The following is a 25297-nucleotide window of genomic DNA, read 5'->3' on the forward strand; positions in this document are numbered from 1 at the left end:
ATGTGTGTGTGCGCATCAGTATGTCTGTGTGTGTGCATCAGTATGTCTGTCTATGTGTGTGCCAGTATGTCCCCCTCACACACACTTTAAATCACATGGGAAAGGTGTTTTTACTCTCCTCTTGGTGCAATGGGCCACTTGACTGGATTTGCCCCCCATGCCTAAGGCTGCCAGCCCTCCCCTGATATAGTATATATATATATATATATATATATATATATATATATATATATTTAATACATTGCTAAACACAAATACACACACTTGCATTGGTGTTGTGGCACGCTTATACTGTAACTAAATCCCCATTATTTTGTCCTAGGCTTGGTTCTGTGACCTTAAAAATTGCTGTTCAGTAAATTATTATTATTTTATTATTTCTATAGTGCCAGCAAATTCCGTAGCGCTGTACAATGGGTGAGTGAGCTGGATCTTGTATGTTGTGTGTGTGTGTGTGTGTGTGTATATATATATATAGAGAGAGAGAGAGAGAGAGAGAGCGAGAGACACACAGATCAATAAAACCAAGAAATATCTGTGCATAACATGCAATATTTTCAAGGCCAAATATTAGTACAGTGAATGTAGAATGAGTCATTATAGGCTTAAATTGCATCTCTGTTACATGATCCACTGACGTACTGTAATCTGAAATTGTTCCATGATGTTTATATTAGCATGACATTGATGATGCAAAAAAAGCACACGAAAAAGGAAAATACCATGTTTTTTGCACTTCAGATCCCCTGAAGAAAAAAAAAAGGAACTGAATGTTTTCATTTTCCTCCATGAGGAATTCCACAGTGGGGTAGACTTCCTTGACAAAGAGTTCTCCAAGTGTTTAGGTATGCATTGCGATTTAGTAAAAGAAATAGTTCAAAGGCAGAATGCAGACTTCAGCCTGCATGTTAAGGATTTGTGTGAAAAGCAGAGCAAACTGTTTGCATTAATATAAGCTGATCGAATCTGAGTGAAATATGAGCCATCTGCCTCTCAGGCCTGTCAGAACTTATTCCCACTTGTAGCATACCAAAGAGTTGAAGGTGTCCCCGGGATTGAATGCCCTCTAAGGATGCTCTGATTTCAACCTTGGCCAATGCAAATAATCTGTTATGGGAACATTGGAGAAGAAGAGCAAACATCTTCAGTTCTTGGGGCTTTCATGTTATTTATTGCTTACTTTAAAAGAATTATAACAGGGTCATAGCCAGCATTTTCCAGCACAACAGCCTTTAAAAAGCAACACCGGGAAGGGTGTTAACTCTATTGGTGTGTTACAGGAAGGAAGCCTCTTTCCTACTATTTTCTGCATGACTTTCACTGACATGATAAAGCTGGGGAAAAACTCTCATTGGCCGACGGCCCAAGGCAACCAGTGCTTTCTTATAAATTGGCTGGAACGTGACCTGTGGAATACCTCTGGGTGCTTATGGTATTTTGTAAAATATTCCTTTAAAAAAGCTCACTATTTGCTAGTATTCCTGTCGGTGAATTACAAGGAGATGTTTGTGTGTTGTTTATGTTTGACATATTAGTTTTAGGTATGCTTATTTGGTAGATCATAAATTAACATCAGTATTTCAGTGGAGTATTGTGATAAAGATAAGATATGAACCAGATCATTATAACACATTCTTTTAAATTATTGTAAACATTAAGGCAGTTTACGAAAAAACTGTTGCGGGAAGTATTTGGTCAAATCAGAACAAAACCAAGTTCAGCAGATTTACTAAACTCCTATAAAAGATCCAGATTAGCTCCACATCAAAGCTCATCTCAGTATACCCATGTGGTTATAAAACAGCTAAAAGTACCTTAAGAATCACTCAGGGATGATTTCCTGAACCAGCCTTGACTTATTTTGTGAATTGTTAAATGAACAGCCTGGGTGCAAAGGGCCAACTGGTCTCCTTATACAATAGGCATGGCCTCATAATAGGTTCCTTTCTATTATGTAACACACACAGGTAGTGGGATGATAAAAATCAAAGCAGGGTGGCAGCAGCCAAAATTAATACTTAGTCCAGTAAAGTGCTGCGTTATTAGAACATATAGCAAGGATTATAAAGGATCTGCTCATGTTAGCATGGCATTCTGTGAGAAGATCCAATAAGTAGTAAGTAATAATCTTAGCACAGGCTTAGTCCATACATATAGTAAATACTTCTATATTTAAATATACATACTTAGTCCATACTGTCCTGTATTTAGCCTGTGGTAAGATCATTACTTGCTACTTATTGGGTCCCCTCACTGCATACTGCGTCCCATCAGGTTAATAGGTATGTAAATAGTTGTGTTATATACCGGTATGTTATTAAATCTATAGTGTCTTTGAGTGTATGTGTCTTAATTGTAGCCATCGGAATTCACCCATATGAAGATGGCCACATGGGCTATAGCTCTATTTTTTCATTAGAATTTTTTTTTTAATCCGACCCTAAATAAATCCACATGTATCTTTAAAATGTGTTCTGCACCTATACAAAAAGACATAATATAGTATTGCATATAAGTTCTTATTGTGTATTGCCATATTCGTATTTCTTATTGTTATTTTGTTTTTGGTTAATAAAATTTATTATTTTATATTTTATTCCAAACTAATTAACATCTTTTGTTTAATAAGAAGAACAAAACAACAGAGCATTAAATGATACACATTTTATATTTATTAGTATCTCCAACAAATGCAATACATACACACAGACTGCTTAATACATACACACCGACACATGCACAGACTGCAGAATACACACACAGACGGCTCTGTTTGTGACGGGGGCTAGGGGTGCTGTGTGTGGGGGGTGGAGGTGCTGTGTTTGTGTGTGGGGGGGTCTGGGTGCTGTGTGGGGGTGTAGGGGTGATGTGTGTGTGTAGGGAGGTAGGGGTGCTGTGTGGGGGGGGGGGGGCTAGGGGTGCCGTGGGGGTGGGGGGGGGGTAGGTGTGCTGTGTGTAGGGGGAGGTGGTAAAGATACATAAAAAAAAAGATATATTAAATCTTTATCCCCCACCCCTCCTTACCTTTGGTGAAGGAGGGGTGGACACCGCAACCCTGGTAGCCCGGTGGTGGTAAGTATGTGCCTGGCTGCTACTCTTCTGTCTAGTAATGCGCGGCAACGCTCCACCTACATTGCTCGCGGAAGGACAGGATAGCTGCTTCCCAGTTCACTCCCCATGCTTCTGGGTCCTCTCGACACGAAAGCAGAGTAGGCGTCTGTCGTTTTGGGCAGGCAGGTGCCTACTCTGCATTGGTGCCGACAGCCAGTGGCCCCCTATCCTGGCAACCTATGGCCGCGTGCCCACAGAGAGGGCCCGGTGTGCCACAGATATGCCATCACTGCCCTAGTGCATAAATGTTTATTTGATGTATTCTATAAACCTTTAGTTTATGGGAGTTCATAGAATTCTTTTTACAATTACTACACCTCAATACGTAATGGAAAAAAACAGAACATTTTGTATCCCACTACATCTAATGCTCTAATGTTAACATTAAAGAAAACACAACAAATCCAAATCAACATGAAAGCCCTTAAGTTCTAAAGTGCTGAGCTTGTGAATCCAGTAGCACTCTCTCAGTGCTTCACCTCTCCAATGCGCTTTAATAGTTTCTATATCTAGGAATGATAGGTATTTAAAACTGAAATAAGGACTTTGGTTGCAGTGTAATGGAACAGAATGTTGCTGACATTTTTTCCTGATATTGTTTAAATGTTCTAGTATTCTTGTTTTTGTTTTAATTGTTTTAATTTACTTTTTCTTTGGCCTATGTATTGTTTGCAACATGGACAGCAAATTAAATATATCACATATTTGGACTCGCGTGTTATCTGTGTTTTCATATTGAATAATTCTCCTTTGAACAGTGATTGTAAAATTACTGTTTTGTGGATTTTGTGATTTTACATGCCTCGCATCTTAAGCATCCTACAAAATTTCCTTTGTTACTATTCTCATTTTTCTTGCTGTTTGTATATTTTCCTATATTGTACTTTATATTCTCTAAGAATTATTTTCTGATATTTAGTAGATCATTTCTATTCATTTTTTTATCATTCTTTTTCATTTTTCTAATGTATTTTTGTTATACCGCCTTTTATGTGATCTACTTAAATTTCAAAGTCCTCTACCTTGCTGCAATTTTTCTTTAATCCTGTTCAACTGACTCTTCGCTTTTCCTCTAAGCCATGGTTCGTAATGGCAGCTACATCTATGTATATATATCCATTGCAATCCATGTCCTTAAAATAGATTCTACTTTGCTATCCTCAACAAAGAATGTTACATCCTGAAAATGTATTTCTCTTTCATTAGATTCTGATGTAAACCCTAAAAGATACTTATTATGGTTGATATATTTACGAAATTGGCCTTTTTTTAGGATATTGGTGCTTATGTGTACTATAGACATTGCTGTCGCCCTGGAGTGGTAGAAGTTTGAGCACAGGGCTTAAAGGGACACTCCAGGCACCCAGACCACTTCTGCTCATTGGAGTGGTCTGGGTGCCAACTCCCACTACTCTTAAACCTGCAAGTGTAATTAATGCAGGTTTTTGCAGGGTTAACTCCACCTCTAGTGGCTGTCTACTAGACAACCACTAGAGGTCACTTCCTGACACATAGCACAGATTATCTGTGCTAGAGCGTCGCTGGACGTCCTCACGCTGTGTGAGGACCTCCAGCGTCACTCATTTCCTCATAGGAAAGCATTGAAAATCTTTTTTAATGCTTTCCTATGGGGAGTGCTAATGTTTTCCTGGCACTGGAGTTTCCCTTTAATTTTGTTGTTATATTGAGGAATTGGTTTAGTTCTGAATCTGACCCTTTCCAGACAATTTGTCATCTTTAAAGTTTTGACCAGATTAACTTTTCCTCCCAACATCTCATGAAGATATTGGCATAGCTGGGGGCAAAATTGGTTCCCATGGTGGTACCTGTAATCTGTAAATATTAATTATCATAAAAATATAAATAATTGTGATACAAGGTGAATTCTATGTTTTTTCAACAACAAAAAAGAGCCACATTATGTGTAGTGGTTTTATCTTTCCAAAGGAAGTGCACCACTGCTGTGCTCTTTTGTGCTCTTTTGTGCTCAATTAAAGTATACAGGGAAGCTCCATCTACGGTGATCCACCTACAGATGGTACACATTTAATATTATCTATATTATAATAATTATTATAATATTAGCTGTATCCTTAATATTTGATGTAGCCTTCTGTGCATAATTCTGCAAATATAAATCAACAAAAGAAGATACAATTGTGGGGATGCTACTAATGATTGGCCTCCATTGAGGTATTAGCATTGAAAGTCATGTTTCAGTGTTTGCAGATGACACAAAACTTTGTAAAATAATACAATGTGAGCAAGATATTACTTTACTGCAGAAGGATTTAGATAGACTGGAGGACTGGGCACTCAAATGGCAGATGAAATTTAATGTTGAAAAATGCAAAGTTATGCACTTCGGCGTAAAGAATACACAAGCAACGTATACCCTTAATGGAAGTGAATTAGGGATAACAACACACGAAAAGGACTTGGGAATTGTTATAGACAACAAACTATGCAACAATGTGCAATGTCAATCAGCAGTGGCCAAGGCCAGTAAGGTATTGTCATGCATGAAAAAGGGCATTCATTCTCGGGACGAGAATATCATTTTGCCTCTCTATAAATCACTGGTAAGACCACATATTGAATATGCTGTGCAATTTTGGTCACCTGTTCTAAAGAAGGACATCATGGCACTAGAAAAAGTGCAGAGGCGGGCTACAAAATTAATAAAAGGAATGGAACATATCAGCTATGAAGAAAGGTTAACAAATTTAAACCTATTTAGTTTAGAAAAACGTCGCCTGAGAGGGGATATGATAACATTATACAAATATATTCGGGGCCAATACAAACCATTGTGTGGAAATCTATTCACAAACCGGACTTTACATAGGACACGAGGCCATGCGTTTAGACTGGAAGAAAGAAGATTTCGTCTAAGGCAAAGGAAAGGTTTTTTTACTGTAAGAACAATCAGGATGTGGAATTCTCTGCCTGAAGAAGTGGTTTTATCAGAGTCCATACAGATGTTCAAACGGCTACTAGATGCATACTTGCAAAGACAGAATATTCAAGGATATAATCTTTCAATGTAGGGTAATAACTGCTTGATTCAACGATAAATCTGACTGCCATTCTGGGGTCAAGAAGGAATTTTTTGTCCTAGCTTGTTGCAAAATTGTGCTTCAAACTGGGTTTTTTTTTTTTTGCCTTTTGGATCAACAGCAAAAAACAGGTGTGAGGAAGGCTGAACTTGATGGACGCAAGTCTCTTTTCAGCTATCTAACTATGTAACTATGTAACTATGTAATTATACAACTATTTGTATTATACCTTTTCAAGCACAATCCAGTATTGTTAACTGATTTCCTCATCTTCTGCCCTTGAAAATGGTCACACTCTAAGAATGAATTCATCTTTAACAAAGAGAAAAAATATACCCTTCCCCATAGAAATTTAGACCCAGTCAACCCAATGGATTTATACACTTTCCATAGCTTGCTGTAAGGCAGATGTTATTGTTTGGAAGTGATCACCAATTGGGGTGTATATGTATGTCAAATGGCTGTTAATAACTGTAGAAAATTCAAATTTAATGAAAATTAATACAAGCAAATAAAACCAAATCAAAGAAATCCTACAAACACAATGGCACAAAAAAATATGCAAAAGAACGCATCATGGTTATCTTTTCCAGTACAGCCACTTTATGGGTGGTGATTTAAAAAGAGTTTCGGGCTGCTAAAGTCACATGTACCAGAGTGCAACATCCCCAGGCACAGAAGTGTAAATTTCTCTGGACCTGCAGCGTTTCAAGCTACACATACAGATTCCTACCACCATAACTTCCAAAAGCAGGTGTGGTTGGAGGAAACCTTTAAATGATCATGATGATAATCAATTGCGCTGAATAATATAAAATAACCAATATGCATGGAAAATACATATAAAAGGAATACTCCATGCTGGAAGTGGCCCTCATTTTTAATGGATTACATAGATCAGGGGTCAGCAACCTACAACACGTGTGCCAAGCATGGCACGCCAGGTGCCTTTGCACAGCACTCAAAGCTGCTAGAGCCAAACAGGCTCTGGTCTATAAGGAGTCCAAGTGAAATCTGCTAGTGCAAAAAGGTGGTGGTGGACAATCCTCAATTTATGCATTTCAGCACTTAGATACCCAGTAACCCAGCACTTGTGAACGGGAATCCACACTGGAGTAGAGCAGCCCGCAGAAGCTATCTCAGTTCCTGCCCTTGACCTGTACCTGGCCAGCCCGGTCCCCACTGAACGCCAAGGAAGCCACCCACACTGCTAGATATACACGGAGCTGCAGAATATGACTGCACCTCATACAAATAATGCAAACATCCCACACACAAACACACACACAGACTGCAGAAAACCACCGACAATAATACACACACACAACCCAAAAAGCAGTCTCTCACATGCAATACCTCAAGCAGCACCATACATAAACCACCAAACACACTATGTGACATATCATCCACACACAATTCCACAAGCAGCCCCTATACACTGCCCACATTCATAGGTAACCCACCTCAATTTAAAAAAAGAAGACCGGTATACCAGGGGACTTGATCTTGTTTTAGCACAGTACTACTAAATGTTTTCCTACCCCTGACATAGATAATACATTAAAATATACAAACACAATATAAGACACTCACATTTAAAGTTCCTCCTGGTGCTGCACTTGTACAGGGAAGGTGCAGTCGCAGCGTGTCCCTCTCAGACCGTAGAAAGCAGTAGTACCTTTAGATTCCGCATTACATTGAAGTATGGAAGTCATTCTGTTGGATGGTATGTTTTATTTATTTTTAAAATATAAACACAATTGGTGCCTTATGTGTCTCTTGAGGTCATGTATTGTGCTAAAAGCATATTAACACATTTCAAAGAGATGTTAAGACAAGATAACATTGTTTTGTTTATTTCACTCAATGTCATTTGAATGAACAATGACAGGGTTAAAAAAATCCCTTTGTTTTCCCCACTTATCTTGTTTGGCACAGACTCTGTCTCTTTGTCCTCCAACGTCCTCACGAGTGGGATTATCATATGCACACATTAAGCCTTCCCCATGGGAAAGCATTGAATCAATTCTTTCCTATGAGGATTTAGAAGACACTGGATGTCCATGAGGATGTCCAGCATCGTTTCAATTAGTTAAAGGGACACTATAGTTATCAGAACAAGTACAGCTTAATGTAGTTGGTCTGGTGTGTAGTCAATACACTAGAGGTGCTTTAATGAATGCATCTCTATGAGGAGATGCTGATTGGTGCAGGGGGGCTTTTGCTATGGGAGAGAAGATAATCGATTGTGTTGATCTCAAAAAGGCGGTTTGGAGGGGTCAGGGGGAGCAGCACCGGCAGACCCGTGCAGTGCTTAAAAAAAATAAAATAAAAAGGTGAGGGGGCGGAAAGGGGACCAGGACCTAACTGGTGTATTTAATGCAGTTGTGTATTCCGACCCTATATTTTTCCTTTAAACTCCATGAAACAACAGGAAGTACCTCTAGTGACTTTCTTACTTATTCACAGAAGGGAGATTTGAAAGTAAATTTCAACTTTAAGGTCAAAATAGTCGAACTGGAAAAATGTAGCTATGCTTTCATTTCAGCTGCTCTGATCTCTAATTTGAAATTCACTTTTCATTCTCACTTTACTAAATAACCCTGATAATATTTAAAATCATAAGCATTAACAGTCTCCTTTAATTAGATGTAATGTAGTCTTTAAAGATGAAGAGTACATTAGATTATTATTTACATTAATTTTAATAGAAAAATTAAAACATTAAAGAATAAAAAAGTTATTGCAATTGATATTAATGACAAGAAAAATAAAATTTGAGAACCTTTTAGTGAGGAAAAATGCTTAGTTGCTGTTCTTGGTATATTTTTGCTATTTTAAGTGTATAATACTACAGGCATGAAAAGCTAATTTATAAAATTAATATTGTGTTATAAACATGTTTAATCTTTTTTTTTTTTTTTTTAATTCTTTATTTTGGTAGTGCGCATAAGTATAACATATAGGCATGAGGTGCCCCGAAAGCAATCCCCAAGCATCTTCCACGCTAAACATGCGGGGTCAGTGATTAACAGGCACAATTTTTTGTTATAATCAGCCTAAGGTCAGCTGTCACCATAGATTCATACAGTAATAAGGTTTGGTCCTATGCTATGCTAGTTGTACAGATGTCGCCTGTTAGGATTTTAGTCGCTACATAGACATGTTAGGGCCTAGGCATTGTAACTGACGGTCATGCTAGATATCTGGTAGTCGCTTTCAGGCAATGAATGGTCGCGTTAATGCTATGGTTAGTCGCCTTAGAGCTCTCATCCGTCACAGAATTAGTAACATGTGTCGCTTTAACATGTGTCGCTTTAACATGAGTCGCTTTAACATGAGTCGCTTTAACATGAGTCGCTTTAACATGAGTCGCTTTAACAAGAGTCGCTTTAACATTTGTCGCTTGTAACATTTGTCGCTTGTAACATTTGTCGCTTGTAACATTTGTCGCTTGTAACATTTGACGCTTCAACATCTTATAAAGTAGACAGGTAAACAAGGTTACAACGTAAGCTGCATAAAAATAATAGAAAGCATTAGCTTGGTTCCCAGATAGGCATCCCTCATCAAGCGCCTTGAGGGCAACTGGCAGGCTAGGGCATATAAATGGTTTTAGGACATCTTATACAGGCGCTTCATTTAATCGCCCTCAGTAGCGGACACTCGGTTGAGGCTCGTAATATACGTAACTAGTGAGGTAACCACTTATGTGGCATGAGTGGCTCGATATATCACTGAATTTAAATTTTAAATTTTAACAGGGTATATAAGATTGTAAGTGAGGGTTGATGTGTGGCTTAGGGACGTTGTAGGTATGTGACATGTAATTGTTGTTGGGAGGGCACGCTTATGTGTTTTCTGGGCACGCTAAAGGAAGCAGATGGGTTGGAGAGTTGAGAGATCTAGAGTATTGTATCATATATGAACGTCTTGTCGTAAGTTCTAGTCTGCTGTGTTGCTACGGTCATGATACATAGGCATGAGTTGCACATTAGCAATAGCTAGCTGAGTTTGTGCATATCACAATTGGACTATGTATAGGCAAGCTGGGAGACATTATATAGCATGGAACATATAACTGTACTAAGCCTTGCCAATGTTGTATATACCTATTACAATTCCCTCTGGGTCTAGTTTGCCCCGCTGTGCCATTAGTTAATTGAGTATTGGAGCGTTAGAAGTAAGGATCAACAGTAGTAACATTATACTAGCAGGTTAATGCAGGAAAGGGTGTTTAGTCCATGTGGAGAAAGTCTTAGGCTACTGAGCTTGGGTATTTAGCTGTTGCGAGAGCTCTGGGCAGTCTGTGCCATAACTACCCGTGTGTTGCAGTGAGGCAGTTCATCCAATACCCCTTGTTGGTTCCGCTCGGGCGTTGTCGTCTTCGACTTTTCCTTTGTGGCTGGTCAGTCCGATGCCGCTGGTGTGCGTCTGGGGGTAGTCCAGCGCGATAGTGCTCGGCAGGTAGCGACCCCTCTGTTTCTCACCATGCGGTTTGCCCCAGGTTAAGATGAGGGTCGGGGCGTTGGCTTTCCGGCGGTCCTCTTTAACCCTGGAGTGCAGAGTGGTTACACTCAGGCCTGAGATTCCGTATTTGGGTGCGTCGCTTGGTCTTTCGGGATGCCTGGCGGTCCCGTTCCTGTGTGCGTGGGAGTGGGTGCGTGCACCCGGGTTGCTTGGATTCCTGTCCCGCCATTGCGGTCGTCGGTGCCTGCGTGGCTGGATGGCCGCCTTGAAGGTCCGCAGAGGGAGTCCATAGTAGCGCCGGCGGGTCACAGGACGTATCCATGAAGCCACTACACGGGCTGCTTGATGGTATGATGGCATTCCGCCGTCGCACAGTATCGTGCATAGGCTCGCGCAGAGCCGGTCAAGGGCCTTCAGGGAGTGAGTGTGTGGATGGCTGCCCGTGCTCCCTCTCTGTGGCCTTAGCTTGGCGGCCATTTTGGCTGAGCTCTGGCTGCTCTGTGTCTCAGCTGGCTGTGTAGTCGTGGTTGTTCGCTTGCCAGTCATCGCTATAATCTTGCTCCTGTGTGTGTCTCAAGCTGCGGTTGCCGGGATAACCCTCACCGGCAGGGAGGGAGGGAGTGTGCCGGGGAGACCTCCAGGTGAGTGGCTCCGGTCAGCTTAGGGGTCGGCCACCTCCCTCGCTGTGTCCGAGTAGGCCACTGGTAGGCCTCAGGTCGATCCCCGGTTAGGAGCCTCTGAATTTGGTCGGGATGCTTGGAGCTTGGCTCTGTAGTTTAGGGTTTCCTTCTCCAGGTCGTTTATTCGTCTTTTGTCGTGTTTGCGCCCTGATTTTAGCTGATTTCGAGTTTTTTGGCCTGGAGCTCGTTTCATGTGCGACCGTTCAGCGTGGCCGCTTAGCCCCGCCCCCACATGTCTAATCTTTTATAATCCAATCCAGAAAAAGTGAGTGATCAGTATTTGTATTTTTTTTTTATTTTTATGTTAGTGTGTTGAGGACACTCTTTTGTAGTAACACTTATGTTGAAACCATCGGTGGTACATGGGTGAAGTATATTATCATCACTATTCATTTCATTTTGCAAGCACAAAATAGTTTATTCACTAAATAATTGTGAATAATAAAAAAAAAAATTGCAAAATTCAGGATAAAATAGTCAAACTCTGACTATAGCAGAGTTGGAGATCTCTTCTCAATCAGCTATTTTGGTCTAACATTTGCAGTTCATGTTTCAATTCACAGTTTAGTGAATAATTCCAAAAATTATTGTTAACACAAACTTACTTAAGTCTAAACTCACTGTACATCTGGCCCCACTTTTAATGAGTGACAATGTATTCCTACCTATGAGAGTCCCCTACCAGAGTATTTCCTTATTGTTTCAGAATTAAATTACATATGGAAGTTGGATTTCTTTGCGTTATTCAATCTACCTACATACAACAAAGCTAACTTCTCCTGCTTGTATCATAAGTATACATGCAATGTGTCCATGCAGTGCCCACATGTTAAAAATTAGACCTCTACCTGAGTATGTAAACAGAAACACAAGAATTCAACTTCAAAAAACAGAGACATGTTGCTTTCGGTCAGACATATTTACTAACCTCAATATTCTTGTTTGTTTCGTCTGAGCCAACATGAACCTGGAATCAATGTGGCTTTTATGAATAGTTTATCATGTAGTTTGTTACAGGACAATGTAATATCACCACTAGCTCACTGCTTATGTAGACAGAGAACACATACAACCAAAATACTACTTGTATTAACCCCTTCTCTCTGATAATGTGTATACATGGGCTAACTTTATGTTTGCATTGCAATGTGTTTTTTATGTAGCAAGAGATAGGGGAGACATACAGAGAGGTTAAATGAGTCAATGGAGACCTACAGAGAGAAGGAAAGATAAAAGGGCTCCAAAAAAGGACACTTTGGTTAGTATGTAATGGAGTGTCTGAGAAATGGAACTCTTATTCCTGAGAGATCAAGAAATAAAAAAGGGTAAAAGACTGAGGTACAGTGATAAGAGGAATAGACAGGAGGCAGACTTAAACAAACACTATAGTCACCAAATAAATTTTTGTTTAATGAAGCAGTTTTGCGGTATAGTTCATGCCTCTGAAGTCCCACTGCTCAATCTACTGCCATTTAGAAGTTTAATCACTTGTGTTTCTGTTTATGTAGCCCTAACCACACCTCCCTGGCTGTGATTGACACAGCCTGCATGGAAAAAATGGTTTCCATTCCAATCAAATGTTACTTACGTTAAAAGTTTTTATCTCCTGCTCTGTAAATTGAACTTTAATTACATACAGGAGACTCCAGCAGCGTATAGCTTTTACCAGAGCAGGAGATGAGATTCTAAATTAAGCAGAATTTGCAATAAAGGTAGTGTAAACATTAGCTGATTCTTTACAGGAAGTGTGTACAAAGGCTGTGTAAGCCACATGCAGGGAGGTGTTACTATTTCTGTAGAAACCCCCAAGTAATGAACAGGGATAATCTTTGTAGTTGCTTATTTATTGTGGAAAAAGATAAGCAAAATACACCAGCCAATTAAATTAAATAATCTACAAGGAAAATAAATCCAAATACATGCAAAACAATTAACATGGTCACACTTCTAAGCAAGAAAGTATCATTTCTAATAAGAAACTCTTATTCTTCAAAAAGAGCAGAGTGAGAATGTTTAAGCGGTTGGATTAAGTGTTGGTCCAAAAAACGCCAGTTCTTGACACCCAAGAAATTGTGCAGCTCTGTAAAAGTGCACAATAGTATTCTTTACTAAGCTTTTTCTAAGATTCTTGTAAACATTTTTGAAGTGTGATAGACTATTGGTTTTTATATGCTTGTGTATTCTTTCAATTTCAGGCTCTGATGCGTCCTGGACGTATTGACAGAATCATCTTCGTACCTTTGCCAGATGCAGCCACCCGCAAGGAGATCTTCACACTCCGGTTCCGCTCTATGCCCATCAACAGCGAGATCTCTCTGGAAAAGCTTGTGACACAGACAGAGAGATACTCTGGAGCAGAGGTAAACATGGACATGTTTTATAAAGACAAGTCTTGTTTAATATTTAAATTTTTTCTTTAACTACTTACCGACTGCATGACAGTCTATGCCGTCATGTGGTGCAGGGCTTTAAAGCCAACCGATGACATAGACCATCATGCTTTTAAATGTCTGGCACGCTATGGAAATTGCTGCGAATCATGGGTTTTCTCTGTTGCTGACTGCCTGATGAGCCAGGCAGATCAGCAACAGCTAGGCGTCTGTGTTACTAGGCAGGTAATTGCTGTGAAAGCCTATCATTGACTTTGTATCTCTCTCTGATCTTTACTTGCTAGTTTGATACAGAAAAGAAGAGACATGTGTCAAAGTGAGCCAATGTATCCATCCAGTGGTAGAAAAATAAAATTTAAAGATAGATTTTCCCCTTTTCCTTACTGATCACCAGTGTAAGCTGTGATCTTAGTAACAGTGATCAAATAGCTAGATCAGGGGTAGTCAACCTTTTTCTACCTACTGCCCACTAATGAATCTAAATTTCCTTACCGCCCACCAGTTTTCGCACAAGTGTAGAATATTTTTTAGAAAGGAGGGTGTTTAAAAAAATGTTTTTTTTAAAAATGTACATTTATCTTTTTATTTCTACTTTATGCATGTTTATAATGTTTTTAACTTTATAAAGTTTAATGAGAAAAAAAAGTAAATTGAAATTACCTTTAACTAGTGATTTATGAGATCCTTGAGGTTGATGCTGCGAGACTAAATATTTGATATCTGGTTTGATTTTCATAAGGATCAACCGAAGGTCTTCTCTTTCGGTGATATTCAGACGACCTCTCTGTTTGCTCATAATATGATATCTCATCTGTGCATCAGCTCCCCTCCTCTCCCTCCTCAATCCCCCCCCACCCCCCCTTTTTTTTTTCTTCTTTCTATTTTTTTACCTTCCTTATAGCAATGCCCAGCAGGAAGGCTGAACTAGGTAGCCCACTTACTATTATTAGCCAACAACAATTCTCTTCTTTTCCTTTTTATATTTTTTATTTTCCTTCTGTCTCCTTTTTTACAAGTACTCTGCTCCTTCTTTCTCCTTTTTGCAAGTACTCTGCTGCTTCTTTCTCCTATTCTACAAATACTCTGCTCCTTCTTTCTTCTATTCTACAACTAATCTGCTCCTTCTTTCTCCTATTCTACAAGTACTCTGCTCCTTCTTACAAGTACTCTGCCCCTTCTTTCTCCTATTCTACAAGTACTCTGCTCATTCTTTCTTCTATTCTACAAGTACTCTGCTCCTTCTTTCTCCTTTTTTACAAGTACTCTCCTCCTTTATTTTATCCCCTTTTTTTCTATTTTTGTTCCCTTTTTTTAATTTTTTTTATCTTTTCCTTTTTATTTCCTTTTTTTAATGCTTTTCTTTTACCTTCCTTATGGCAATGTACAAAAGTAAGGCTGGGCTAGTTAGCCAACTTATTATTATTAGCCATCAACAATTCTCTCCTTATCCTGCCTATAACTTTTCTTTCTCCTATTTTACAACTGCTCTGCTCCGCTTCTGCCTGTCCCTGCTATCGTGCATCAGCTCCTACTCCTCCTCTTCCCACGTGTTAAACGTTTGTGCACACATGCACGTGTTTGCTTGCGCGCATTCGTATTTTCATGTGTGCACTGGCGCCCACCTGCCCACTCTCTCAAAAGAAGAGTTTAGCATTTTAGCTTGTTGTGCCGCCGGAAAACCCTACCGCCACCTGGAATCCTGAAACGCCCACTTGTGGGCAGTACGGACCAGGTTGACGACCCATGAGCTAGATAATAGTTTATCTTTAATAACAGATGGAAAAAAATTGAATTTGCAGAAGTACAAAATTAACACCTCCAACACCATTAAGTCCCTACAGATGACTACTGCAGTAACTGACCACAGATTGCAATTTAGAATGATACACTTGTTTGTAAATGTGGAAATGGTCTTATAACCCTTTTCAGTTTGATAGGCAGCAACAATTGCTTCTCTAAGACCATTGCTGATGTCTTTCCTCCTTGGCATTGTGTTATAAAACACACACCTGAATGCTCAATGATCAATCAAATGTAGGGCATTTGATTAACAGCAACTGTCAGCCTCTTAATCCGTATGGAAGCAGTAGGGGTGAACTTAGTTTTTCACACATGAGTTCTCCGTTTTGGCTTTATTTTTGTTATTTTATAAATAATGACACAGTGTAAAATGTCATGTGTTGTTGTTCATCTGAGGTTTTCTTTACCTAATCTGTAGACCTGCTAGGGAACAGATTCTTATGTCCTGATATGTAAAATCATAGAATTCAAAGAAGGATGTACTTTCTTTTTCCCATGCCTGTATATGTATAAATATATATATATATATTCAACATGACAAAAAGCCCCATCTGTCCTTTCCAAAATGGTATATAATATGTGAGGGTGCACCAAATAAGAAAGAGGAAAATCACAGGTGTACTAGCACATGGTGACAATGGCAAAATTGCCCTGGTCTGGTATGCACAAAAAATCCTTGGTCCTTAAGGGGTTAAAGAGGCAGTCATATTTAAAAATGAACTGGCATTTTCATTGATATTAAAAGAAAAAAAAGGAACATATGAAAAATAAATTGGTTCTTTCCAGAGTTTTTTAGTACTTTGATGGTTTGTTAAGAAAAATAAAATAAAACAAGATAAGCAAGTCAAAAAATAAAATTACACTGTTTGGTAAAGAAAATCAGGGATTCATTATATATCTTATTAAAGAAACAACCCTGCCCCCAATAATTAAATAGTATTGTGTTTGTGAAGAAACTACACCTTTTGTTTCATTACCTTTGATTTTCCTAGTTCGGTAGATAAAACTACCGAACACCGACCACCCATCTCCCCCCTGCCCCCCCCAGGACTCATTAACTACAAAGTAGACCGCAAATTGAGTGATTTCTCTGTGGGGCCGCCGTTCGTATAACCAAACGAACTCTTGTTCGCACGAAAGGAAGCAGCGGGACTTGGTCGTCGAGTGTCTGAAACTAAAATCGAACACTCGACTCCCCGAACGCCGGTCAACTTTGCGAACACCTGCATCCTTTCACTGACCAGCCAGGAGAGCGCTATTCGGTAGGTTTGTTCCCACGAACTAGGGGAACAAACGCTACCTATGAGCCAGGGGAACCGTTCGATTTGTTCGGTTTTTAGACTTTTCAAAATAGACTGACCGCACAGCCTAATTTCATGGAACTATTTTTGGGCCTCGAGTGTGGTCGGTCAAATTCAGACTTTCACGAAACTCTCGAACCCCTGAATCGATCTGGGTGATTTTTTAATATGTTGGTTCCCCCAGATCAGGGCTATCAGGGGATATGACATTTGTGGGGTTTCTATGGAGTTTTGGGTACTTTCTGGGTTTTGTGGAAATGTGTGGTTTTTGTGTTTGGAGATAATTGAGTTTAGTATAGTGCTTGACTCAATTATCTCCCAAGTACAGGGGAAGGATTATATTATTGTCAGTAGGAGTGTCCTGGACCTGAGAGCCAATGTAACTGCAGAATGTATTTTGTCACTGCCCCCTCTCCAGTAGGGAATACCGTTGGAATATGTCAACGTAAACCCTGTACATTTGTTAATGCATATAAACCGGGCTGTTAGCCTGAATAAACCATTCCTGTTGTACCCTTCATCTAGTTCAGGCTGATGTTTGGGTATCCGTCTGATTTGCTTGGGGAATATACTTGCATGCTGTACTTCGTCTGGATAACGTTCGAATCAACACCTGAACTGCAAGCTATAATCACTCTAGCAGTTCAGGAGGAAATAGACAAACGGGTATCTGCAATACCAGCGTTCGTTACAATGTTGTTATCTTGAAAATAGCAAGTTGGGGCATGCATATGAGAAAACTAGAAACCATGTACAGTGTTTATGACGAAAGGCTACTATTGTGTAATATGAAATCCGCTTACAGTAATTGTGTAGTATAGTCTAACCATATGCTATAGGTCAACATCCAGAGTAAAATGTTCAGCCTTATTTGATATCAACCATTAAATTAGTGAAATTGAAATAGGGACTCTATAGATATAGTGAGATTGGTAACGGGCAACCCTAAACATTTCATGGCATCCTTCCTGCCCCATGTTGACGTTCTCAAATTGTGCACAAGCGTTCTATTTTGTAATCTCATCATCCCAAGTCCTTATTCATTGCTTTGTTTCTCTGGGACATCCTAGACCAGGGGAAGCACTCCAGATGTTGTAGATTACATCACCCTGATACTTTGTCAGCGTTATAGCTGTAGAAGCATTTTAGGAGATGTAGTCCAGCAAGACAACTGGAGTGCTGAAAGTTGCCTAATGACCTAGACAAAGCATAGTGAACTGGCAAATGTAAATGTGCAAGTTTGACATATAAACGATATCGGAAGACAAGACTGTAGGACACTAGCCAGACACCTCTGATGAAGTCTGAGGACGAAACGCGTAGGGTCGTTAGGACTGCTTTTATGTTGCAGATTTTATTATATATTTTGTTTTATACTCGCATGCTTCCTATCCTGGGTGTTTACCAGCGGTTTCCTGCATACTGAAAATGCACTGCGATTTTTTATGGGCTTTTTAACTACTGATTTCCTGTGAGTGAAATCTAAGTATATAATTTTATCAGATAACTCTGCTATTTGCAGGGATCATATCTGGGACCAGGTGATATTTGGGGATGTATCGGGATGTGTTCGACTTTCTGTGTCTGGGAGATACCATTATCTCCCAGACACAGCGGCACCTGGGCAGGCTTATGTTCTCATGTTACTTTGAATGGAGACCCCCTGCTGGGGGTCTGTGATAAATACCATGTATCCTGCCTGAAATAAACAGTTCTATTTCACCCTTCACTAAGCCTCAACTAGTGTCTCTGTCATACCACGATTGCCCTTCTGCAACCGACTATAATCACTGGCTAGCAGCTTTAATCACTCTAGAGCTGGGCACAACTAGGAAGGGGCGACCACTGGTGGTAGCATCCCATCCTTGAGACGCTATACCGCCACAGGCCTTTTAAACACATAGTGTTATCAGAGACTTTAAAGGACAATATACTATTATTCTACACAGTGTAAATCTGTGCTTTTCTCGGTAAATCACATTCTGAATAATGGGGGCTGAAATTCCATACACTCTGAATCTTTATTTTGTTTAGTTTTTTTCACTACTTTCCCTGATGGGTTAAAAATTGCAGCAACCAACTATCCTGTCTGGAAATTACCCAAAGCCATGTTATAATTGACAAACCTTTTTGTTTTGTTTTACTTATGTTGTATTGTTAAATGCAAAAAAGTGAATGTGAATGCTTCATATTCACTCTTGACTCCGTATATATCCTGAAACGATGCCTGCCTTATGTGTTGTATTTAACATCCACAATAAAAAGTGTTTTTTAAAAAAAAATCGCAGCAACATTTTTCCAAAATGGCAACCTTTACACTGAAAAACTCTTCAAGTGGCAGTTAAAAAACAAAAAATCTAAATTTAAAGTAATACTAATCTGAAGGGATTGTAGTATTGATTTTTTTATGGAAAAAAACCTATTAATGTGAGTGCCAGTTTTTTTTTTTTTAAAAACTGAGCATTCAACAGGGTTATTTATATTAAAACTTAAAAAAAATAAAAAAAATCAAAGAACCACAAATTACAGGTAAAGTAAAAAAAATCATAGAATTAACATGCAGTAAATAATTTATGAATGCTGCCTTTTTTCCAAATATTGTACATATTTGCACAGTTAGCTGTTGATGTATTCAGCTCACTAAATAATAATTATTTTTTTATTTATTTGGGCAGTGAAGTCTCCCTTTAAGGTAAAAGGGACATAAGGAAATCAAACTGTAAGAAATAAAAATAAAAAGATGACAGATCAACTTTAATAAGCACATTTCTAAATCTCCAGCAGGATTGTGTAAATGTTGGTGTTCACCTTGGTTTGTTAAGATAGACGTCCTAGGACATTATATTGTGTGAGTGCCATGTAAACGATGAATGCTTTACAATTGTATTTTAAAGACCACTCTAACCACCAGCTAACTCTTACAAAACACACACAGATACACACATTCACAGATAAATACTGCAACACACATATACACAGCCACACAAACAGACACACAAACGCAGAGATACATACTGCAATACACATATACACAGCCACACAAACAGACACACAAACGCAGAAATACATACTGCCAGTGGCGGAACTACCGCGGTCGCAGGGGTCGCAGCTGCAACTGGGTCCGCCACTCCAGGGGGCTCGGCGCCCTGTGGACTCCTGCATCCACGTTGCCCGCCACTATATGTTCCAGCCCGCGGTATAACCGCCGGGGCCACATTGAAGGGGTCCATCGGGTGGCCCTAACAGCATGGGATATGTATTTCCAGGGGGCCTGGTCAGCGCTGTGGTGCTTTAACAGCATGACCGGGCCCCCTGAGATGACCTCAGAGCTGGGAGGAAGTGACTGCCCCGTCACTCCTCCCAGCTTACAACGGGAGCCACACGGGAGGAAGAGGAGGGAGTCAGAGTGGGAACTCTGACTCCCATCAGGCTGAGCCACCACGGGACCCCAGGGAAGCCACCCTTCTGCACCTAAAAGGTAGGAAACAGAAGGGTTTCTAAAATATTTTGTATATGTGTATGTTTGTATGTGTGTCTGTATGAATGTTTCTCTGTATGTGTGTCTGTATGAATGTTTCTCTGTATGTGTGTCTGTATGAATGTTTCTCTAGATTTGTGTGTGTATGTGTGTCTGTATGTGTGTATGCCTGTATGTATGTGTCTGTGTGTGTTTGTATGTGTGTGTCTGTATATGTATGTGTCTGTATGTATGTATGTCTGTGTGTGTTTGTATGCATGTCTCTGTATATGTGTGTCTGAGTATATGTGTGTTTCTCTGCATGTGAGGGGGAGGGTAGACGTATGGGGAGGGCCCAGGGCAATTTTTGCACCGTGGCCCCGTGATTTCTAGTTACGCCTCCGCATACTGTAATACACATATACACAGCCACACATACATACACACAAATGCAGAGATACATACTGCCACACTCATATGCACAGCCACACATAAAGACACACAAATGCAGAGATACATACTGCTACACACAGCCACACATACAGACACACATACGCAGAGACACATACTACCACACATAAAGACCCACAAATGCAGAGATACATACTGCCACACTCATATGCACAGCCACACATAAAGACACACAAATGCAGAGATACATACTGCCACACACAGCCACACATACAGACACACATACGCAGAGACACATACTACCACACATAAAGACACACAAATGCAGAGATACATACTGCCGCACACATATACACAGCCACACATACGGACACACAAACGCAGAGATACATACTGCAATACAAGCAAGCACTGTCATATACATATAAGAACTAGCGCGCACACACTGGTACCACAATGTGAGCTCTATTTTAGCCACCCACCTCTTTGCTTGCCTTTGTGCTGGAGTGGCTTGCCTGTCATCCAGAGGGGCAGTGAGCTTCTCTTTGCTCCAGGCAGTGCAGGGCTTTCCCTTGCCTCCTAGTGTGGCCGCATATTGAAGATTTCTATACCTAAAATCCGAAATGCGGTCCAGTTAGTGGATGTTGATCTCCCCAACTGAACTGCCTAGCACTTGCAGCCCCAGGTCACAGCTAGGCCCATTAACAAAGTACCATGTTAATAAAATAGATGAACAAGGAGAAATTAATTATCCTTATTATCTTAAAAGAGGTCAGACATACTAGGATATATTTTATTTAAAAGTAAACACAGCATAGGTTTGTAGTACAAAAGACATGCAGAAAAGAGGATCTATTTCATTTTCAAAGCAAGTACAATAGTTTCTTAGTTCAGTCTATTCTCATGGCCGTAAAAATGACACAGGGTCATCTCCTGTTGCTTCGGCCTTGAACAAAGGAAATAATTCTAAACAGTAAGGGCAGTAAATCTGTGTAATTTACTACTTGGAAAGGATGTGTTGTTTTTTTAATTGTTCCCCTACCTGTGTAAAAGCAGCAGGGCGACCTGGAAATGTTGAACTTTATGAACTTAAGTTCATTACTCCCTAACTACTATACTGAACTTATCAGAAATTGGATTATAACTAGATGACGTAAACTGTATAGATCATTGATAGCGATACACAGTGACCAATTGAATGATGCAAGGCAGAATCTCCTAAATGCATTAAAGGGTTACTCCTATCTGGTTTTCAGCTTTATGTTTCTTCTCTTATATTGTACACACTTTACCAAGTCTCCCCCGCCACTTTTGGTGAAAAAACATTTAGAAATAAGTTAATGCTTATCTTGAATCCAGTGCTAGGCCATGTTTTCCCCGATCATCCTCTTCCGGTTCACAGTCTCATACAGAAGCAATTTTGAAACTTGAGTGCATGTGCAGTGAGAGTGTGCGGTCACAAGCGGAGTGATAAGCTGAGTGACAGCTCAAGTTGCCTCTAATACCCTCCTGCCTAGAGGGTAAACAAGGGGATAGGCAAAAAGTTTACAAAAGTTGTAGGGACATATAAATATGTGGCGCAAAATAGTGAGGGCTGACATTATGGAGGGATGGAAGCAGGAAAAAAATAAACTGTAGCATATTGGATTGTACGTGGGAGCTACATGCTTATCCATGCAGACACACACACAGTGCTGCCCACAAGGGAAGAAACTGACGACCGTGCATGCTGACGACAGAAGTTTTGGGTTGTTTTTTTTAACGGGACTCACATTAGTCAGTCTGGAACAAAGTTCCGGGTTGATTAAGTCACGTGTTCTGGAGATGTAACTAAACCCTTGCACAACAAGTTCAAGATGAAATATGGCACATGCAGATTGCTTCCTACATGACCACTTCTAAAGGCAGACATGGTCATGGACGTTGGAGTAGCTCTTGAGAAGATGTACTAGAATAAGATTAGGACTTACATGCATTAAAAAAATGCCCATGATTGAGACCACTGAGTGAATATGGGGGAAATCTACGTCACCATGTCAAGAAGAACTGTAAACGTATTGTAATTAAATGCACTGATATTACCCAGAATCAGGAAAATCCATGTGTTGTTTGTGCTACTACTATTTTGTTCCCAAAATAGGTGACCACACACAATTTGTACAATGGAGCATGCTTATAGATAATGTAAAAAGTATAGATAATATGAAAAACATGTATGCTACAAGAACGAAAACCAGACATTCAGATGTGTCTAGATGTGAGATATACCACCCAAGTTGCTCCTTAAATAAACAGGAATTACCATTTTAAGCACAAGAGTAAAAACAAAATACAATGTGGCTCAGCCTGAGTACTGCACTTGAACATGGACATCCTAATGCAAAGGAAGTAACAGCAATCTAGATGAACATTCTGTTATAGCCATTATGGCTGTTGATATAAATGCCAGGGCTATAGACATATATTTTTACCATTGTTTATAGATCAATGCACACACCCAGAATAAATTAAATTATAATAGTTTGTTTTTTTCGCAGCCTGTAAGTGAGTTATGTTTGCACATTAGCAGCTATAAATATTAGGTCTAAGGGAAAATATTAATTAAACGTTTTGTAAAAGTTACTGTTGCTTTAAAACTTGTCATTTTGTACTGACTGTACTCCAATTTGGGACATACAGTGGTGTGTGTATATGTATATATATATATATATATATATATATCTATATATATATATATCTGTGGGTCGAAACGTCGATTTTTCTTAACACCGATAAAAATTAATTAACAAGTCCTCTGGAGTGCTCTTCTCATCATTTTTCTCTCTCTCTATATATATATATATATATACACACATGCACATACACACACACACACACACACACATAGGTAGGCTGGGCTAATTTGAGCAGATTGAGAGCAGAACACTGGTCATATAAGAATTGTTTCCCTGTGTGTGACACCGTTGTGGAATGACAATTTAGTTGTCCAATTGGCAATCGAGTGTGTATGTGAATTTTGTGAATGGCTTACTAAATTTGAGTTTAGATTGTACCGTACAATTTTATACTATGTCTGTTCTATTTTTGAGCTAACTAATATCCAGCAAGATATTTTTATCTAACTAACACATGCACAGTAAATTTTGTAGTAACTTTTGCTCTTTTCAGAGACACTGGGGAGGGAGAAGGGGAAGAAGGTGAGGATGTGGACCTAAGTTGTGTCATAGAAAGCCCTGGTCTGGTTTAGGCTTCCTTTCATTATTGGTTTTGAGTCCTCTGTAATATTAAAAGAGAAATAAAACTTCAAATTACATATTTTGACCATGCCACTTTAAAGCAACAAGTTTGGATTTTGTAAGGTTTAGACATAGGGTGTGGTTTGGGGGGGTGACATAAGTCATTATGTGTGGAATGAGCCATAAAATTTACCCTTCGGCTGAAGCCCCTGTTTTTGACACTTCACATTGCCTATGAATCTCTTAAAATACAAGGTGTTTGTATAAAAATGGCTTGATTTATGGGTCAAAATACACTGGAAAACATAATGACCAGATCTACTTTATCAACTTAAATGCTAATTTTAATTCCAATATGATGGAGTACCTTGTCCCTGCAAAAATGTGTGTACACTTTATGTGAAAGTTTTGAGAATGCCTTTTTTATTGCAATCCTTCCACGTCCTAAGAGTGATTAACGTTAAACAAAAAAAAAAACCTTGTGGGGCGGGGCTTAAGCGTGAAACGGAACAGACGTCATTCCCGGCAGCTCCGATGGTACTCTGCACAATCTGCTAAATATCTCACAGAGCCCACCCAGCAATCTCAGCTCCAGCACTTACCCTACAGCGGCTCCCTGTATCGGCACATGCCGTTTTAAGCTAATTCAGGGCAGAAAAGGCCCGCGGCCTACCATCTCCCAACATGCCTGGAGGAATTGTTGGGGCACATCCCCTTCCAGTGCCACCCGGAGACGAACACGGAAGACAGACTTTTCCCATACCAGCACCCAAACATGGGGAGACGCTCTCAGAAGCCACCTCCAGGTACACCAACTGACTTCCACGATATAGGGGCCCTATTACAGAGACAGGCCCTACCCAACATGGCGGCCCAGGAAGATCAAGAGGCACCTGAGGACCCTCAGAGTCACACATCAGACCACCCTCGAGCCCTCACCCTGCCACAGGGACCGGAACAAGCAACTTCAGGCTCCCCAGATTTCTCAGCCCTGGCCACTAAACAGGACATTAAAGTCATCCTCAATGACTTCCGACAAATGCTAGCCATCGACATAGCAGCTATCCAGGCAGACCTACAGGTGGTTAAAGACAGGGTGAAAGCAACTTAAGAGTACATCATGAACGTGAGACAAGACATGTCCAATGTGAAGGACTCACTACACAGTGTCCAAAAAGCACAACAAGCAATTTCCATGCACCTTGCTACGCTGGAGGATCGCTCCAGTTGTAACAACCTGAAAATAAGAGGGGTAACCGAATTTGTCACCAGGGAAGAATTACCACACTACCTGAGGCATTTGATGGCCTCGCTGCTACCACCAAGCCAAAAAGCTTGCTTTTGACAACATGTTCCGCCTACCGAAGTCACCCAGGGCTCCA

The 25297-nt window shown here is 39.9% G+C and overlaps 1 protein-coding gene across 1 annotated transcript in view; it reads left to right on the top strand.

Moving 5' to 3' along the window:
* The window catches only part of AFG2A (AFG2 AAA ATPase homolog A), a 358336-nt gene that overhangs the window by 283010 nt on the left and 50029 nt on the right, over window positions 1–25297 (top strand). The window contains exon 15 of the mRNA XM_063458412.1: window positions 13516–13680. Within this exon, the coding sequence (XP_063314482.1) occupies window positions 13516–13680 (165 nt within the window). The remainder of the gene's footprint in view (window positions 1–13515; window positions 13681–25297) is intronic.

The sequence above is a fragment of the Pelobates fuscus genome, chromosome 6 (assembly GCF_036172605.1).
Source record: "Pelobates fuscus isolate aPelFus1 chromosome 6, aPelFus1.pri, whole genome shotgun sequence".
Lineage (NCBI taxonomy): Eukaryota > Metazoa > Chordata > Amphibia > Anura > Pelobatidae > Pelobates > Pelobates fuscus.